The following is a 14,546-nucleotide window of genomic DNA, read 5'->3' as shown; positions in this document are numbered from 1 at the left end:
CACGATGGGCAGATGCACCAGAAAAAGATTTCATGAAAAGACATTTCGGTTGTTTCTGCAAAGTTAATTTATTAGCAATGATGTTCAGGGTTTGGACTGTTGGTTGGAGTAAACAAACGTTGTTAAAGGTATTCTGGGTAATTCGATCTCTTACAAACCCCAAAAACATGATTCGTGGTTAAAAAAAAACAGTCGCCGTGGATATTTAATACTTCAGATACATTTGTATGATTCAAATGAATGTTTTTATTGTCAACGAGTATTTTTACAGTGTAGCATTACTCCACCACTGCCTGTATCCTTTAAATTACTCTAAAAGTGGATTCTAAACCTGGAGAGACCGACTTAACTGCGACCTGAAGCATAAATTACAATTCATCCCAAGAGGAACTTTGGGTAAACAGTGTATCTGTGTATTCCTGCAGGCCAGGAGCGCATCAGCATCGACTCCAAGTACGAGCAGGAGGGCAAGGTCCAGTTCGTGATCGACGCCGTGTACGCCATGGCCCACGCCCTCCACAACATGCAGCGCGACCTGTGTCCGGAGAACGCCGGCATCTGCCCCGACATGGACCTGGCCGGCGGGAAGAAGCTCCTCAAGTACATCCGCAGCGTCAGCTTCAACGGTGAGCTTCGCCGGAGGCTGCGTGTCGCGGAGTGCGCGTGGATCTCGGGGTCCGATGGGCGGCCTCGGAGGGGAATCGATTCTAAATCGGTGGCCGAATGACGGTTGTAAAAGTGTCTCCCCCATCTCGTAAAACTGCCGCCCGTATCGTGGTCCTTAGAGTTTTTATCTTCCATCATAACGACGCTGTATGGAATGGTTTTATTCTCATTTTTTAATATATTGCTGCTGTTTGGTCTCACGGCGCAACTTGTGTCTTGTACCTAAAACTCGGCACTGGTTTAAAGGCCAAATGATCACAGCTGCTCCCTCATTTTGAAAGCACAGCAGAGTCCCAATTCTACCTGAGAGTTTCTAGATATACATGTACTTGTACTAAGTACCGTACTTCTGTACTCACTTGGCTATTTAAAACCTTGACTAATGCTGAAGATTCAGATCATTAATAAAAGATTGAATAAATTATGGATCGAGTGACCAGGTCAGATAGAAATTAATTAAACTTTTATATTTAGTAGCATACACATTTATCAGTGATCACTGCTAGTGATGTCAGTGATTATTGTTCAATCATTTACCAGGATCCCAGGAGGCAAAACAGTATCTCTGGCAGCAGCTATTGAGCTCATCTCATTGAGCCTCTTTACCTCTCTGTGCAGATTATGCAATGATTAAACTGATCAGGGATCAGTTAAACCACTTCAGCGGTTCCTATACAATAGCCTGTGTTCAGAAATCACCGGAGCGGCTTTAATGAGACAGAGAGACAGCTTAGAGCTCCCGTTATCACAGTCACAGACCCTCGAGGTTATTTACAGACTACGAGGAGCGTAAAGATTACACCATGTGTCCCGGAGAGACAGATTACACCTCCTTTACATGGATCACTCTCACGCCTCCACCCTGGCAGACACTTTCAATGGGTCTCCAATGTTTGCGCAGGGGCATTTACACCAAGCTTCTTCTCTGACCCGATATCCGTTCCATCACACGGCGACTCAGTGGCGTCCTCAATGGCCAGCGTGGAACCGGGCGAAAAGGAGTACAACATGGCGGCTTGATTGGTCGCACATTTTTATAATTAGAGTAATTTACTGATTATTGAATAAGAGTGAGGTTAGAGCCACAAAAACAATGCACCTTTGGTCTAAGTCATTGTTTGTCAATTCTGTTGGGTTGTGTTAATTTTAATTTTTCTTTAACTACAACTTTAATCTATTTGTATGGCCTAAACTTACAAATCACAATAGGCAGTGCATACTGCAGGTTCTGTCCAAGGAAAACTCTTTGATGGGGAGGGGGAAAAAAAGGAGACCTTAGGGAGAGATATATGTGTTCAGAATGAACACCATTCAGTGCATAGGACATAAATGATTCATACAATGAGACCAGTAACCAGAATAATAATGCAAAAATGATGACGACTCAAAAAAGCTGTGGATATAGTAGAATAATAAGGGTAGCAGTGGGTGTCAGGAAGGTCCGTGGAAGGAAGCGCGACCACGACCAATGGAAACCTGTGAAGACTCTGGGGAAGAAGCATAGTGATGCACATTAATGGAACAATAATTAATACATGAGAGAGAAGAGGAGAGAGGAGCTCAGTGTTTCTCAGTAAGTCCTGCAGGGAGTCTGGGTCTATAGCAGCTTATCTAAGGGCTGGACTAAGCAGACCTGAGCCAGCCCTAACTATGAACCTCAGCCAGCTCTAACTATAAACCTGAGCCAGCCCTTCACTATGAACCTGATCCAGCCCTTCACTATGAACCCGAGCCAGCCCTAACTATAAACCTGATCCAGCCCTTCACTATGAACCTGATCCAGCCCTAACTATAAACCTGATCCAGCCCCCTTCACTATAAACCTGAGCCAGCCCTTCACTATGAACCTGAGCCAGCCCTTCACTATAAACCTGATCCAGCCCTAACTATAAACCTGATCCAGCCCTTCACTATAAACCTGATCCAGCCCTAACTATAAACCTGATCCAGCCCTAACTATAAAGCTGATCCAGCCCTTCACTATGAACCTGATCCAGCCCTTCACTATAAACCTGATCCAGCCCTTCACTATAAACCTGATCCAGCCCTAACTATAAACCTGATCCAGCCCTAACTATAAACCTGATCCAGCCCTTCACTATAAACCTGATCCAGCCCTTCACTATGAACCTGATCCAGCCCTTCACTATGAACCTGATCCAGCCCTAACTATGAACCTGATCCAGCCCTTCACTATGAACCTGATCCAGCCCTTCACTATAAACCTGATCCAGCCCTAACTATAAACCTGATCCAGCCCTAACTATAAAGCTGATCCAGCCCTTCACTATGAACCTGATCCAGCCCTTCACTATAAACCTGATCCAGCCCTTCACTATAAACCTGATCCAGCCCTAACTATAAACCTGATCCAGCCCTAACTATAAACCTGATCCAGCCCTTCACTATAAACCTGATCCAGCCCTTCACTATGAACCTGATCCAGCCCTAACTATGAACCTGATCCAGCCCTTCACTATGAACCTGATCCAGCCCTAACTATAAACCTGATCCAGCCCTTCACTATAAACCTGATCCAGCCCTAACTATAAACCTGATCCAGCCCTTCACTATAAACCTGATCCAGCCCTTCACTATGAACCCGAGCCAGCCCTTCACTATAAACCTGATCCAGCCCTAACTATAAACCTGATCCAGCCCCCTTCACTATAAACCTGATCCAGCCCTTCACTATAAACCTGAGCCAGCCCTTCACTATGAACCCGAGCCAGCCCTTCACTATAAACCTGATCCAGCCCTAACTATAAACCTGATCCAGCCCTTCACTATAAACCTGATCCAGCCCTTCACTATAAACCTGATCCAGCCCTAACTATAAACCTGATCCAGCCCTAACTATAAAGCTGATCCAGCCCTTCACTATGAACCTGATCCAGCCCTTCACTATAAACCTGATCCAGCCCTAACTATAAACCTGATCCAGCCCTAACTATAAAGCTGATCCAGCCCTTCACTATGAACCCGAGCCAGCCCTTCACTATAAACCTGATCCAGCCCTTCACTATAAACCTGATCCAGCCCTTCACTATAAACCTGATCCAGCCCTAACCATAAACCTGATCCAGCCCTAACTATAAACCTGATCCAGCCCTTCACTATAAACCTGATCCAGCCCTTCACTATGAACCTGATCCAGCCCTTCACTATGAACCTGATCCAGCCCTAACTATGAACCTGATCCAGCCCTAACTATAAACCTGATCCAGCCCTTCACTATAAACCTGATCCAGCCCTTCACTATGAACCTGATCCAGCCCTTCACTATGAACCTGATCCAGCCCTTCACTATGAACCTGATCCAGCCCTAACTATGAACCTGATCCAGCCCTTCACTATGAACCTGATCCAGCCCTTCACTATGAACCTGATCCAGCCCTTCACTATGAACCTGATCCAGCCCTAACTATAAAGCTGATCCAGCCCTTCACTATGAACCTGATCCAGCCCTAACTATGAACCTGATCCAGCCCTTCACTATGAACCTGATCCAGCCCTAACTATGAACCTGATCCAGACTGAAAGCTGTCCTGAATCCCCTCCTGCTTTTATTCAGGAAACGCAGCTCTCTGGTGGCTTTACTGGGTTCTGTGAGCTCCTGAAGATATGATCTTCTTCTTTATCTTTTCTTATCATAGAATATTTTAATCAGTATCTGTTGGTCTCAAAGTGTGCTGCTCTGTGTTGTTTTGTCCAGGGAAAAGAGTTTTTTTAATTTGGGTCAGAATTATGCCGGAAGCTACGAGCCTGTATGGCATGCAGCTAATGCGCTGCAACATACCTTGTGCGATGGGCTCTGCGTGAGCAGACCGCTAACATCCACCCTGTTATAGAAAGCTTCTCCTCGTTTCCATGTAGAATCCTTTGTTAAATGTGGTCTCATTTTAAGCCTTGTGCAGTGAAGGGACTTGTGTTAGTAACCAGGTTAGTAACCAGGTGCTGTAAAGTGAGAAGATGTGAGATGATGAACAGCCTTGGTCTTTAACAGGGTAATTGTTTATTGCCCCATGGCACAAGCTGCCCGCTCTCTGAGGTCTTTCGTTAAGATTCTCTTTCCCAAACACACTTTACTCTTTTGGAACATGAACCGCTCGAGGAGCTCGTTGGACCTGCTGCTCTCCTCTACGTCTAGTGATGGAAGACGGCCGGTTGGCCTTCGAGGACAATTCTCTCTACAGAGGAAAGGAATCATTGTATCAGGGTTTTCTAGCCTGATGTTGTTGTTTTATACTCACAGGGTCGAGTTGAAGAGTGGAGGGTTTCAGCCCCCGTAAAAGTTACGGTACTTATCATCAGTGTTGCCTAATACATTGTGAAGGGCGCATAATGAACAAAGAGGAGGTCTTTGATCGGCTTAATTAACAGATGAGAATTAACACGTGACGCAAGCTTGATTTCCGCTTTTATCGTTGTTAAGATATCGCAGTGCTTTAGTTACGACGTCTGCAGGGATGGAAACGATAGACGCATCTTCACCCAACCTTTTGTTGCTTGAAGTAAAAGGGAAGGAGGCTGAAGCGTATGATTCACGCTTTAGAAAGTCATATGTTGTAGGAGGAGGTTTTCCTTGTCCATTTCACCCGGACATTTCAGGAGTTCTAAGAAGTGGCGAATTGGTGCAGCTTGTTCAATCCATGGCGGATAATTATAGATATGCTGCATATCAAGTATTTCATTAATTTACTAACTAATCTGTTAAATCAAATGACGTTTAGTACTTTATTGGCCTCTTAAACCCTCCCTAATAACAAGTAGTACTAGTTAGTATTAAATTAAGTGTTTAACTATTTGGCCTCGTTTTGTAAATATCACATTTTCACTATGAGCTATTTGCAGTCTTGCCTGTATTATTCATCATTAGCATATTTTTATAGTTGTAATGAACAAAACCGAGTCGCAGAAACCAGCTCCTCCAGAGAGCCCCCCCCCCCCCCCCCCCATTTATCATTTAATTAGCAGTGTGCTAATTTGAATTTAGTAGCAATGGAACTGCTCACTCAACGTTTATTTTAGTCTTAATAATTACATCTAAAAGAACCTATAGAAGAGCTGCTCCTGTATGACTTTCTTTTTAAATTTAAGAGCATATCTCCTTCATGTATTTCAGTCAGGTCTTAATCAATTAACAATACTGTGCAAGAAAGGCTTTGTTGTGTTATATTTTCTATTTGCAGGAGGCAGAAGCTTTCGCCCCTTTGTTTTTCTGTATATTGAGACAAACATGAGCCAAATATCGACTGAGAAACAAAACACATTTATACCAAGAGGTCTGTCTGTGTTGCCAGTGTTGCCTATTAACCCGAGTATTGATCTGAAGCAGTTGTCTGGTCATGGCGGGGATTAATGACGGCGCTCCGCTCTGGACCGAGAGTCCATCTCTTTGAGATCCCAGCTGTCAATCAACCCGCTGCATCCAACACAAAGAGGCTGATTAAACACAGTCACGTTTTTCATTAAAACTCAACAAGATGAGCTGAAGACGATGAGAGAGCGTAAGCTCTTCTTTGAGACTCTTCTTCGTGCCCATCTTCTTCCTCTTCTTCTTCCTCATTCTCTTCTGCTTTGTGTCCTCCTCCTCGTCCATCTCCTCCTTTCTTATCTGCTTTTGATCGTCCTCCTTCTTCTTTTCCTCTTCTTGTTTATTGCACCTTCTTCTAATTCTTCTTCTACCACTTTCACCATAGTGTAGTCGAGGAGAACTATTCATTCTTTTGTGGGAGCAGCTTCTCCTCTGCTGACTCCACAAGTGAAGCCACCTTCACCTGCCGGGTACCGGACCCACACATGTTCCATTACTGGTTTCCACTTTAATGGAACCGGAGTAGAAGGCTGCTCTGCTTTCATCCCGCTCCAGAAAGCACTCTGACATCCTCTTCGTCTTCTTCATCCTCAGCAGCAGACCTACATGTGTTATCTGAAGGGAAAAGCCCTTAAATGTAATGAAGTCTGTCAGGCAGGGATGGAAAGGGGGAGCAGGCCAGAAGCCGGTCGGGGTTCACGCAGGATTTGTTGTGTTTTATCACAATAAAGTGAATAAATACAAATCACACATTCACAAACGCACACCACCCAAAAGGTACATCTAGCAAAACACCCTCCGTTGATGAAAAGCACTTAATAATCCTTCCCTTCACCTCACTTTACAACCAAGCAGACCATAATAAGAACATTCCTCTTCCCCACATTTATGGGACCTTTAAAGTGTGATGAAATCTGTTTCAGAAAACGCTGAAATGGAAAAGAGAAGCTGCTTTTGTCTACTTTTGCCGGAAAAAGATAACCTTTTTAAATGTAATTATTTATATTGTCATATTCCATACAGATGTTTCTATGCACATTCAAAAAGCAGAAAAAGACTTCCAGTCTTAAAAGCCACCCGACTCCATTGACACAAGCAGTAATTCCACCCTGCAGAACAATGGAGACGCTGATCCTCTGTTGGTGTGTTTGTATTATTCTGTAACTTTGGTGTAACCGCTAGACCGGAAAACCCTGGTTCTGTTTGGTCCAATTACTGCTTTTGTCAAAGGAGTCCTCTGAATTTGAGGCAGTCAACAGCTTAAGTTCAGCTTAAGCTCAACAGGAACGATTGTCTGACAGCTAGTAAATACGAGGAAATAGGGAAGTATTGAATTCTATGGATTATTTTTGGCCCAAACGGTCAGAAAGGTTTCTCTTCATTTGAATGTAAACTCGATTCATGGACTCTCCTTCGTATCACTCACACTTCATAAATAACAAGTGCTAGTATGATTTCTGGGATTTTTTTCTTGCTGATGTGGTATTTTGTGGTGCTTTAATATGGTTTACATGTATTGGTGAACACAACTGGCTGCTCACAGAGATCATTTATTCTGCTTCTTCACGATGCGGCCGCCCCACGGAACACGCATGCACGGAGCCCTAAACACGCCTGCACTAATGCATGCATGCATTATTTCATGCACTCTGTCCCCTCAGACATGCACATGAATGCGCTGCACGTTTCAGCGCAGGGAAAGCTATGGCTCCCTGGGAAATAAAACTATAGCAGTTTAGAAAAAGTAAAAGTAATTTAAAGAGAAATCGAACACAGGGTAAAGTAATAAAGAGTGAAGGTTAGAAGAGAGCGAGTTACTGAGAGAAAACTATATTAATGCAGAAGCTGCAGAGTTTCCTGCCAAAACAGTTATTATTGACCTGAGGAAAACCCTCTTTGTGTTTCATTTTGAAGAGAGGAAACCAAAACCCTCCATCCGTCCCCTCTCCACCTGTCAGCCTCTCCTATTTTCCCATCTATCTGCCTCCCGCTCTTTCTGCCTAAATAAAATACAGACTTGAAAGAGACTCCTGGCCCACACCAGAAGAGAGGCGAGCCAAAGTAAATAAACACAAGGTCTTTGGAGGTGGCCTCGCAGCATCGCGAGTAGAGAGAACTGAGGAAGGATGAGGGGGAGAGTAGGGGAGACAAAGAGGGGGGAGGGGGAGGGGGGGGGACGAGGTCAAAGAAACAGCCCGTCCTGAGAGACCAGTCTCAGAGGAAGTTTCAAAAACAACCTTAAAGTCAGTTAAATGTGTGTATGTTTGTATATCTATCATTTTGAGGACACTTTGGCTGGTCCTCACTTCTTCAATGACTTTCACACGTTCAAACCTTTTTGAATTTCAGGTTAGGATTAGGTCTTATTTTGGGTCAGGGTTCAGGACGCCACCGTCCTCACAAAGATAGAAGTACAGAAATGTGTGTGTAAGAGAAGCAAACCGTAAAGCAGACAAAAGCCTTTTTAGTTCAGTCCATTTACTGTTTATCGATCCATGGAGGGACTTTTCTGTCAATATATCGATTGAGTGACTCAGTGGTTATTTTGTCCTCTACAGGAAGTGCCGGTACTTCGGTGACCTTCAACCGTAACGGCGACGCCCCCGGACGCTACGACCTGTTCCAGTACCAGTGGAATAACCTCTCCGGGCCGGGCTACCGTGTGATCGGACAGTGGACCGAGACCCTGCAGCTCAACGTGAGTTTCAGGAGCTGCATCTTATCTTCTGGTGCTGCGCGGACCGCTGCTCCGCTGTCCTCAGTTCGGCATTTATTTTCTTGTGAATTTGACACTTTGGGTTCAGAAAAATGTATTTCTGGCTTGATTTACAGATCCTCCTTCTCCGTACAGTCATTTATTTATTAACCTACAATGAAATACAGCGTGATAATTTCCTCTCAAGCACTTGCTCTTCATCCAACCGTTTTCCTCACTTTACACATTTCTTAAATCTCAGTCTGTCCGTCCCCCAAAGAAGTTTTGGGAGGAACAGGAAGCCTTACACTGAATCGTCATTTGACATTTCATTTTGATCCGTGTCTGTTTCTCCTTCACAAAAACCACGTCACCGTTGCAATATTTATTAAGAAACTATAATTTTAATAACATTTTTATACAAATGCACAGATCAGTGGAAATTGGGTGTCCTACTTGAATGTAAATTACATCATCCATGGAGTAAAAAAGTGAATTATAATGATTATCATTCAAAAGTCAAGAGTAAAATATTTGTGGTAAATGAAGAGTGCTGTAATTTGTCCTCTTGTTAATCAGAGTATGAACAGAGTTGGCATAGTGAAAAGTACATTTAGATAGAATTTTTGAATTACTACCGTTTTAGAGGCCAACAGAACGGACTCCCTACCAGCACAATTAAAAGATTTGCATCCGACTATGTTAATAGCTCCATCTGGAGTACTGACCACTGTTACCTTTTGCTCTCCCCTGTGATGTGTGTTCTTCCGAGCCGAGCTGGGGACGAGCAGGAGGATTATCAGGCCGCTTCACAGTATCCTAATTGGAGGACAGAGAGATTATCTGATGTGTGTGAGACGTTCACAAAGTTTGATCCGACTCGGCCCAACGGAGCCTAAACGGACAACGCTGCACAAATGTTTAACACGGGGTAGTATAAGAACGTGTAGTATAAGAACCCGGCATAACGGACTCCAGAAATGGCGCCCAGATCGTTGTAGTGAGTCATGTTACCAACGTTGTCTTAAGCACCGATGTCTGCACTGACTGTGACATCATCCCTTTTTGGGGTGTTCATGTTGGCGCTTTTGTCTGCTTTACGATTTGCTTCTCTTACACTTGTTTTTTGGTAACGAGTGAAACTAATTAATTCGGCGTGTAGAAAAGACTAATACGTCTCTGTAAAAGCTTCTCAATCAGCATGTAGCCCCACCCTACAGCATCCCCTGCTCCATGGTATATAAGAGACCTGTCAATCAGCATGTAGCCCCACCCTACAGCATCCCCTGCTCCATGGTATATAAGAGACCTGTCAATCAGCATGTAGCCCCACCCTACAGCATCCCCTGCTCCATGGTATATAAGAGACCTGTCAATCAGCATGTAGCCCCACCCTAAAGCATCCCCTGTTCCATGGTATATAAGAGACCTGTCAATCAGCATGTAGCCCCACCCTAAAGCATCCTCTGCCTCATGGTCTATAAGAGACCTGTCAATCAGCATGTAGCCCCACCCTAAAGCATTCTCTGCCTCATGGTCTATAAGAGACCTGTCAATCAGCATGTAGCCCCACCCTAAAGCATTCTCTGCCTCATGGTCTATAAGAGACCTGTCAATCAGCATGTAGCCCCACCCTAAAGCATCCCCTGCTGCATGGTCTGTTTGAATCTGGACCATCACTTCCCAAATGAACATCGTGTTGAAAGAGACTTGAAGCTGAAAATAGAGGCCATAAACAATTCCCATTGCATTGATGGAAATAAAATAGGGCAGAACAACTGTGCAAAATAGTTTTGACTGTATTAAAATCAACGTGTTCCTACAAGGTCTCATGAGAACACGGTTTCAGGAACGCTTGTCTTTTGGTCACCTATGGAGGAACGTCTGGGATTCGATGCTTTCTTATACATCAGTGTTCCATTGCTTCACTCGTTTCCTGCCATTCTGTTTTGTTTAGTTTCTCAAAATCCAAGTGATGTTGAATTATTAAACAGAGTTATCCTTAAGTAACAGCTGCTACGTTCCAGGAAGTTGGGCTAAGCCGCCGTGCTGCTCTGGAGAATAGCGTTTCTCCAGGATGAGCATGTTGGTTTAATCCTGCATGTCTAATCCCAGCAAGAGTTTACACTCTGTTCAATCAGAGGAATCAATCTGCAAGACAACTGCATCCATATTTTTTGATGTATGCTGATGTATACTAAAACTGAGATGTGCAAGTGCACGGAAATCATGCCCCGTGGAGCGAAACCACAATATACCACAAACCAATACCACAGCTAACCACTGGTGCCTTGGTGCGAGGGTCTAAAGTGGATTAAATAACAGCCCCTTTGTTATGAGTGAATCCGATAAGCGTTACATGCAAAATGTAAGACAACATCGACCTGCTTCTACTGCAACGTTTGACTTGAGTCATTAAAGCATCCGTAGCAATAAGACAACGACTAGCACGGCTTTTACTTTCCATAATTCAATTTGCCACTATGAAAGGTAGAATAAAACCAATGGTCACTAACCGAGCCGCCCAGCTGGCCGTCTGCTTTGCTCTCGTGAGGAGTCTCTATGATTTTAATGGTCTGGCCCGCGTTGGATCGAAGTGGGCAGTCAGTATCTGGCGCGAGCCTGAAATGAGCTTGACGCCCCTGGTCTATACCATCATGTGGGTACGTACGCCGTACGGCTCTTATTTGTTTGTGAATATGTATTAATCGCCAAATTACATGCAGATGCTTGCGGATGGTCCACCAACCAATATAAAGGTAATCGTCCAAAAGAGGGTTTTTATAGTAGATGTTTTAAACTCCGTGGGTGGTAAGTCGGGGGCTGTGAATGATTGAATGATGTCAGACTAAACCCGCGTGTCACTCCACCTCCCGCTGGGCCCTCAGCAGCTGCAGGAGCATTTTGCGTTTCTCAACACCAAAGCTGTGATTTGATCCGCAGCATTCCTCCGCTTCTGCATTCGAGGCCATGCCTCCGCTCCTCCACAGCACTGAATTATTCACCTCGATAGCCTCCGGTAAAGCTAGATGTGGCGGAGCTGCCGCTATTAGGCCTCCCATTATTGCTTCTTTCCCTCTATCCTCATAATTCCTTTGTGTGTACTTTTGTGTCGTGTGCCACTCTCCAGATTCCTCCCCCCCCCCCCCCCAAAAAAGGAGAGCCATTACTGAAACTATATGTCCAAGCGTGACAGTCAAAGCTAATATGACTTAGCCAAGGTGCATGTACGCCGACTCTCTGAGGCCATTTGAAATCAAGGCGCTATTAGCATATCATAGAAGATTAGTAACCTCTGTTTGAACCTGGCGCCGTGAACGGAGTCACAGAAGAAGAAAACCTGCGTCCCCGGGGAGGTTGTCTGCCATGTAATGTATGGATCAATTATCCTAATGTGCCTCGACATCCTGTACATGTTCTGCCCTACATGCCCCATTATTTCCGGTGATGTATTCATGCAAATGAGGGCAAGAGAGGAAAAACATTTATTAAGGTATTTCTTCAGATGTAGAAAACAGCATCTATTCCTTCGGCTGCCTCCTTCCTCTCTTGCTGCGTCTGTAGTTCTCTGCCGGCGGGGCTTTGCCGCGACTTAATGGGCCCATCAGACCATGTTTCGGTCTGATGGGCCTCTGTCAGGGTTTATGTGGCCATGATCTGCACCGGGACAATTCTTTCACTCTGCAGCTACAATCCAGCCGGGGACTTCTCTTTTAACTTTGCAGCTGAAAACTCCTCGGGACAAATCACATGTTTCTAACACACTCGCACTTTACAGACTGAGGAAGACACTCCTTCTTCTTCTTCTTCTATTTGCATACCAGCTGACGGGTCGTTTGCAGGAACATGCAAAACATAAAATGATCCATAATGCATCCTTCTCTCTATCCTTCTTTTTAACCATCCATTTATCCACCCGTCATTCATTCGACCGTCCATTTGTTGTCCCGCCTCCTTTGTAGTCATTCCGTGTCCCTCTCGGCCAGTGAGCCGGGGGCTTCTTGCTCTGCAACCTGACCAAGCTGAAGAGGAGCCGACAGACGTGGCCCGTGTGGAAGTGGATCTGTTCATTTTTGGGGGGGGGGGGGTCACAGTGCCCAGCCTGTGTCTCCTCCTGTGGTTTAGATGCTCCAGGCCGTCGCCTCGTATCCGGCGGGTGATCTCCTTCATCCACTGTGACAGGCGCGTTTAGTGAGAAAAGGTCGGTGGAGATCGTCTCAGGTGGCGCGGTGGCTCACGCGTCGCCACCTTAATCGGGCTCAACACCGGATCCTCTCCAGATCCCCTGGGGGGGGGGGGGGGGGGGCAACTCGGTGGGAGAGAAAGGCTCTTCATTTTTTCTCCTTCAGTGAAGATGACAGCTCAGGTGTCAGGTCGACCTGGTGGTCATGTCAGTAATGGTGGGTCGCTCAGTGTGTCCCCCCTGGTCCTATTTGGTGAAAGTTGTTAAGACATTACACAGGATTATATTCTATTTTAAAATGTAGTCAAACTGTAAGTACAACAACCAATTTTAACTTTATTAGTTTGCTGCAAAATTAGATTAGATTTTCTTTTTTATATTATCTCAAAGTAGCAAATGATAGACAATTATATTATGAATGTGGTATTAGCTTTTCAAAATGATTTGTTTTGAATGTAGTGCACATCGGAATATTGTTAGTTTTCATTTAGGAATTGTCATTTAGTTTAAGCCTTGAATAAGGAATATGTAAAAAGAATAATTAGCTTTTTAGCTTAAGATAGTTCTTACTGAATCAAGTGCAAATATAGTCCCAGTGTTTCTGTAGCTCACTCCTGTGAACACAAATCAATAGCAACAAGTAAAGCAGTAATCCTATTGTTCTAAAAACATTGTCATGAGCAGCAAGCAAGACCGAATCCAAAAAGATGGGAGCAGCAACGTGTTGGATTACCGGCCCACCGCTGTGATGTAATCACTGAGGATTAGAGTGTTCATATCCATGATACCGGATTAGAGCAGCCTCATCGGGTCAATGGCGGCTTCCGACGATGACTCTGCACACAAACCCCTAAACCCCCCCCCCCCCCCCTCGAGGCGTGTGTCACATCCACATCTCTGGAGTCTTGAAACTGTTCTCTGAGGGGAGAGGGGGGCGTTACTCTGACGCACCCCCCTTTCATCCCATTCCCAGCCTCAATTGAGATTAATTCAATTCATCACTTGGAATGTCTGCCCCCCCCCCCTCCCCCTTTGTAAACGCGCTGTGTGTTGGTCCAGCGGCGGATCCCTTCAGAGAGTCCATGCGATTGTGGGTGCAAAGGGGCTCCTGTTTTCACCTTGTGCCCCCCCCCCCCCCCCCCCCCCCCTAATGACAAATAACACAACCAGTGTCTTCCCTGTAGTCTCATGTGGGGCCTGTGGACAATATATTCTGGGCTCCTATGACCATTAGGAAATTATTTTTTAAGAGTGTTTGAATGTTTCACTCTTTTATACTTAACTCATTTCTGAGGGAATTATTCTTCTACTTTTAACTTGACGAGGTTGACTTTTACACTTTCTTCTATCATTATCTTTAATATGTTTCCATCCTAGTTACATCCATGTAACACATTTTGTGGACCCTTCTGTCTGCTTCTCTCTGAAATCGTGTGACTGTTTCCATGGTAACGTGGCTCTGACAGCTTGTCAGAGTCGTAGGGGCGGGGCTTAGCAAAGACGTCTCTGGTGTCTGTGGTCAAGTATCAAGATGAGTTGAATATAAATTTTACCTGAAGTTCAACTTTATTAATGGAGGGAAACTATTACACAACCTAGATTTCCGCATGGAATGCATGTATCCAAGATATCCAAGAACATTTGGGTCTTGTCCTTTGGCACTGCCCAATATACCAATATACATC

The 14,546-nt window shown here is 44.7% G+C and overlaps 1 protein-coding gene across 1 annotated transcript in view; it reads left to right on the top strand.

Moving 5' to 3' along the window:
- grm7 (glutamate metabotropic receptor 7) overlaps positions 1-14,546 on the top strand; it is a 104,439-nt gene that overhangs the window by 64,140 nt on the left and 25,753 nt on the right. Inside the window, exons 6-7 of the mRNA XM_037490593.2 lie at positions 426-626; positions 8,542-8,681. Coding sequence (XP_037346490.2) covers positions 426-626; positions 8,542-8,681 — 341 coding nt within the window. The remainder of the gene's footprint in view (positions 1-425; positions 627-8,541; positions 8,682-14,546) is intronic.

The sequence above is a fragment of the Pungitius pungitius genome, chromosome 8 (genome assembly GCF_949316345.1).
Source record: "Pungitius pungitius chromosome 8, fPunPun2.1, whole genome shotgun sequence".
In the NCBI taxonomy this organism is placed as follows: Eukaryota; Metazoa; Chordata; class Actinopteri; order Perciformes; family Gasterosteidae; genus Pungitius; species Pungitius pungitius.
The sequence above is the reverse complement of the archived record's forward strand: the minus strand, read 5'-3'. Positions and strand labels throughout refer to the sequence as shown.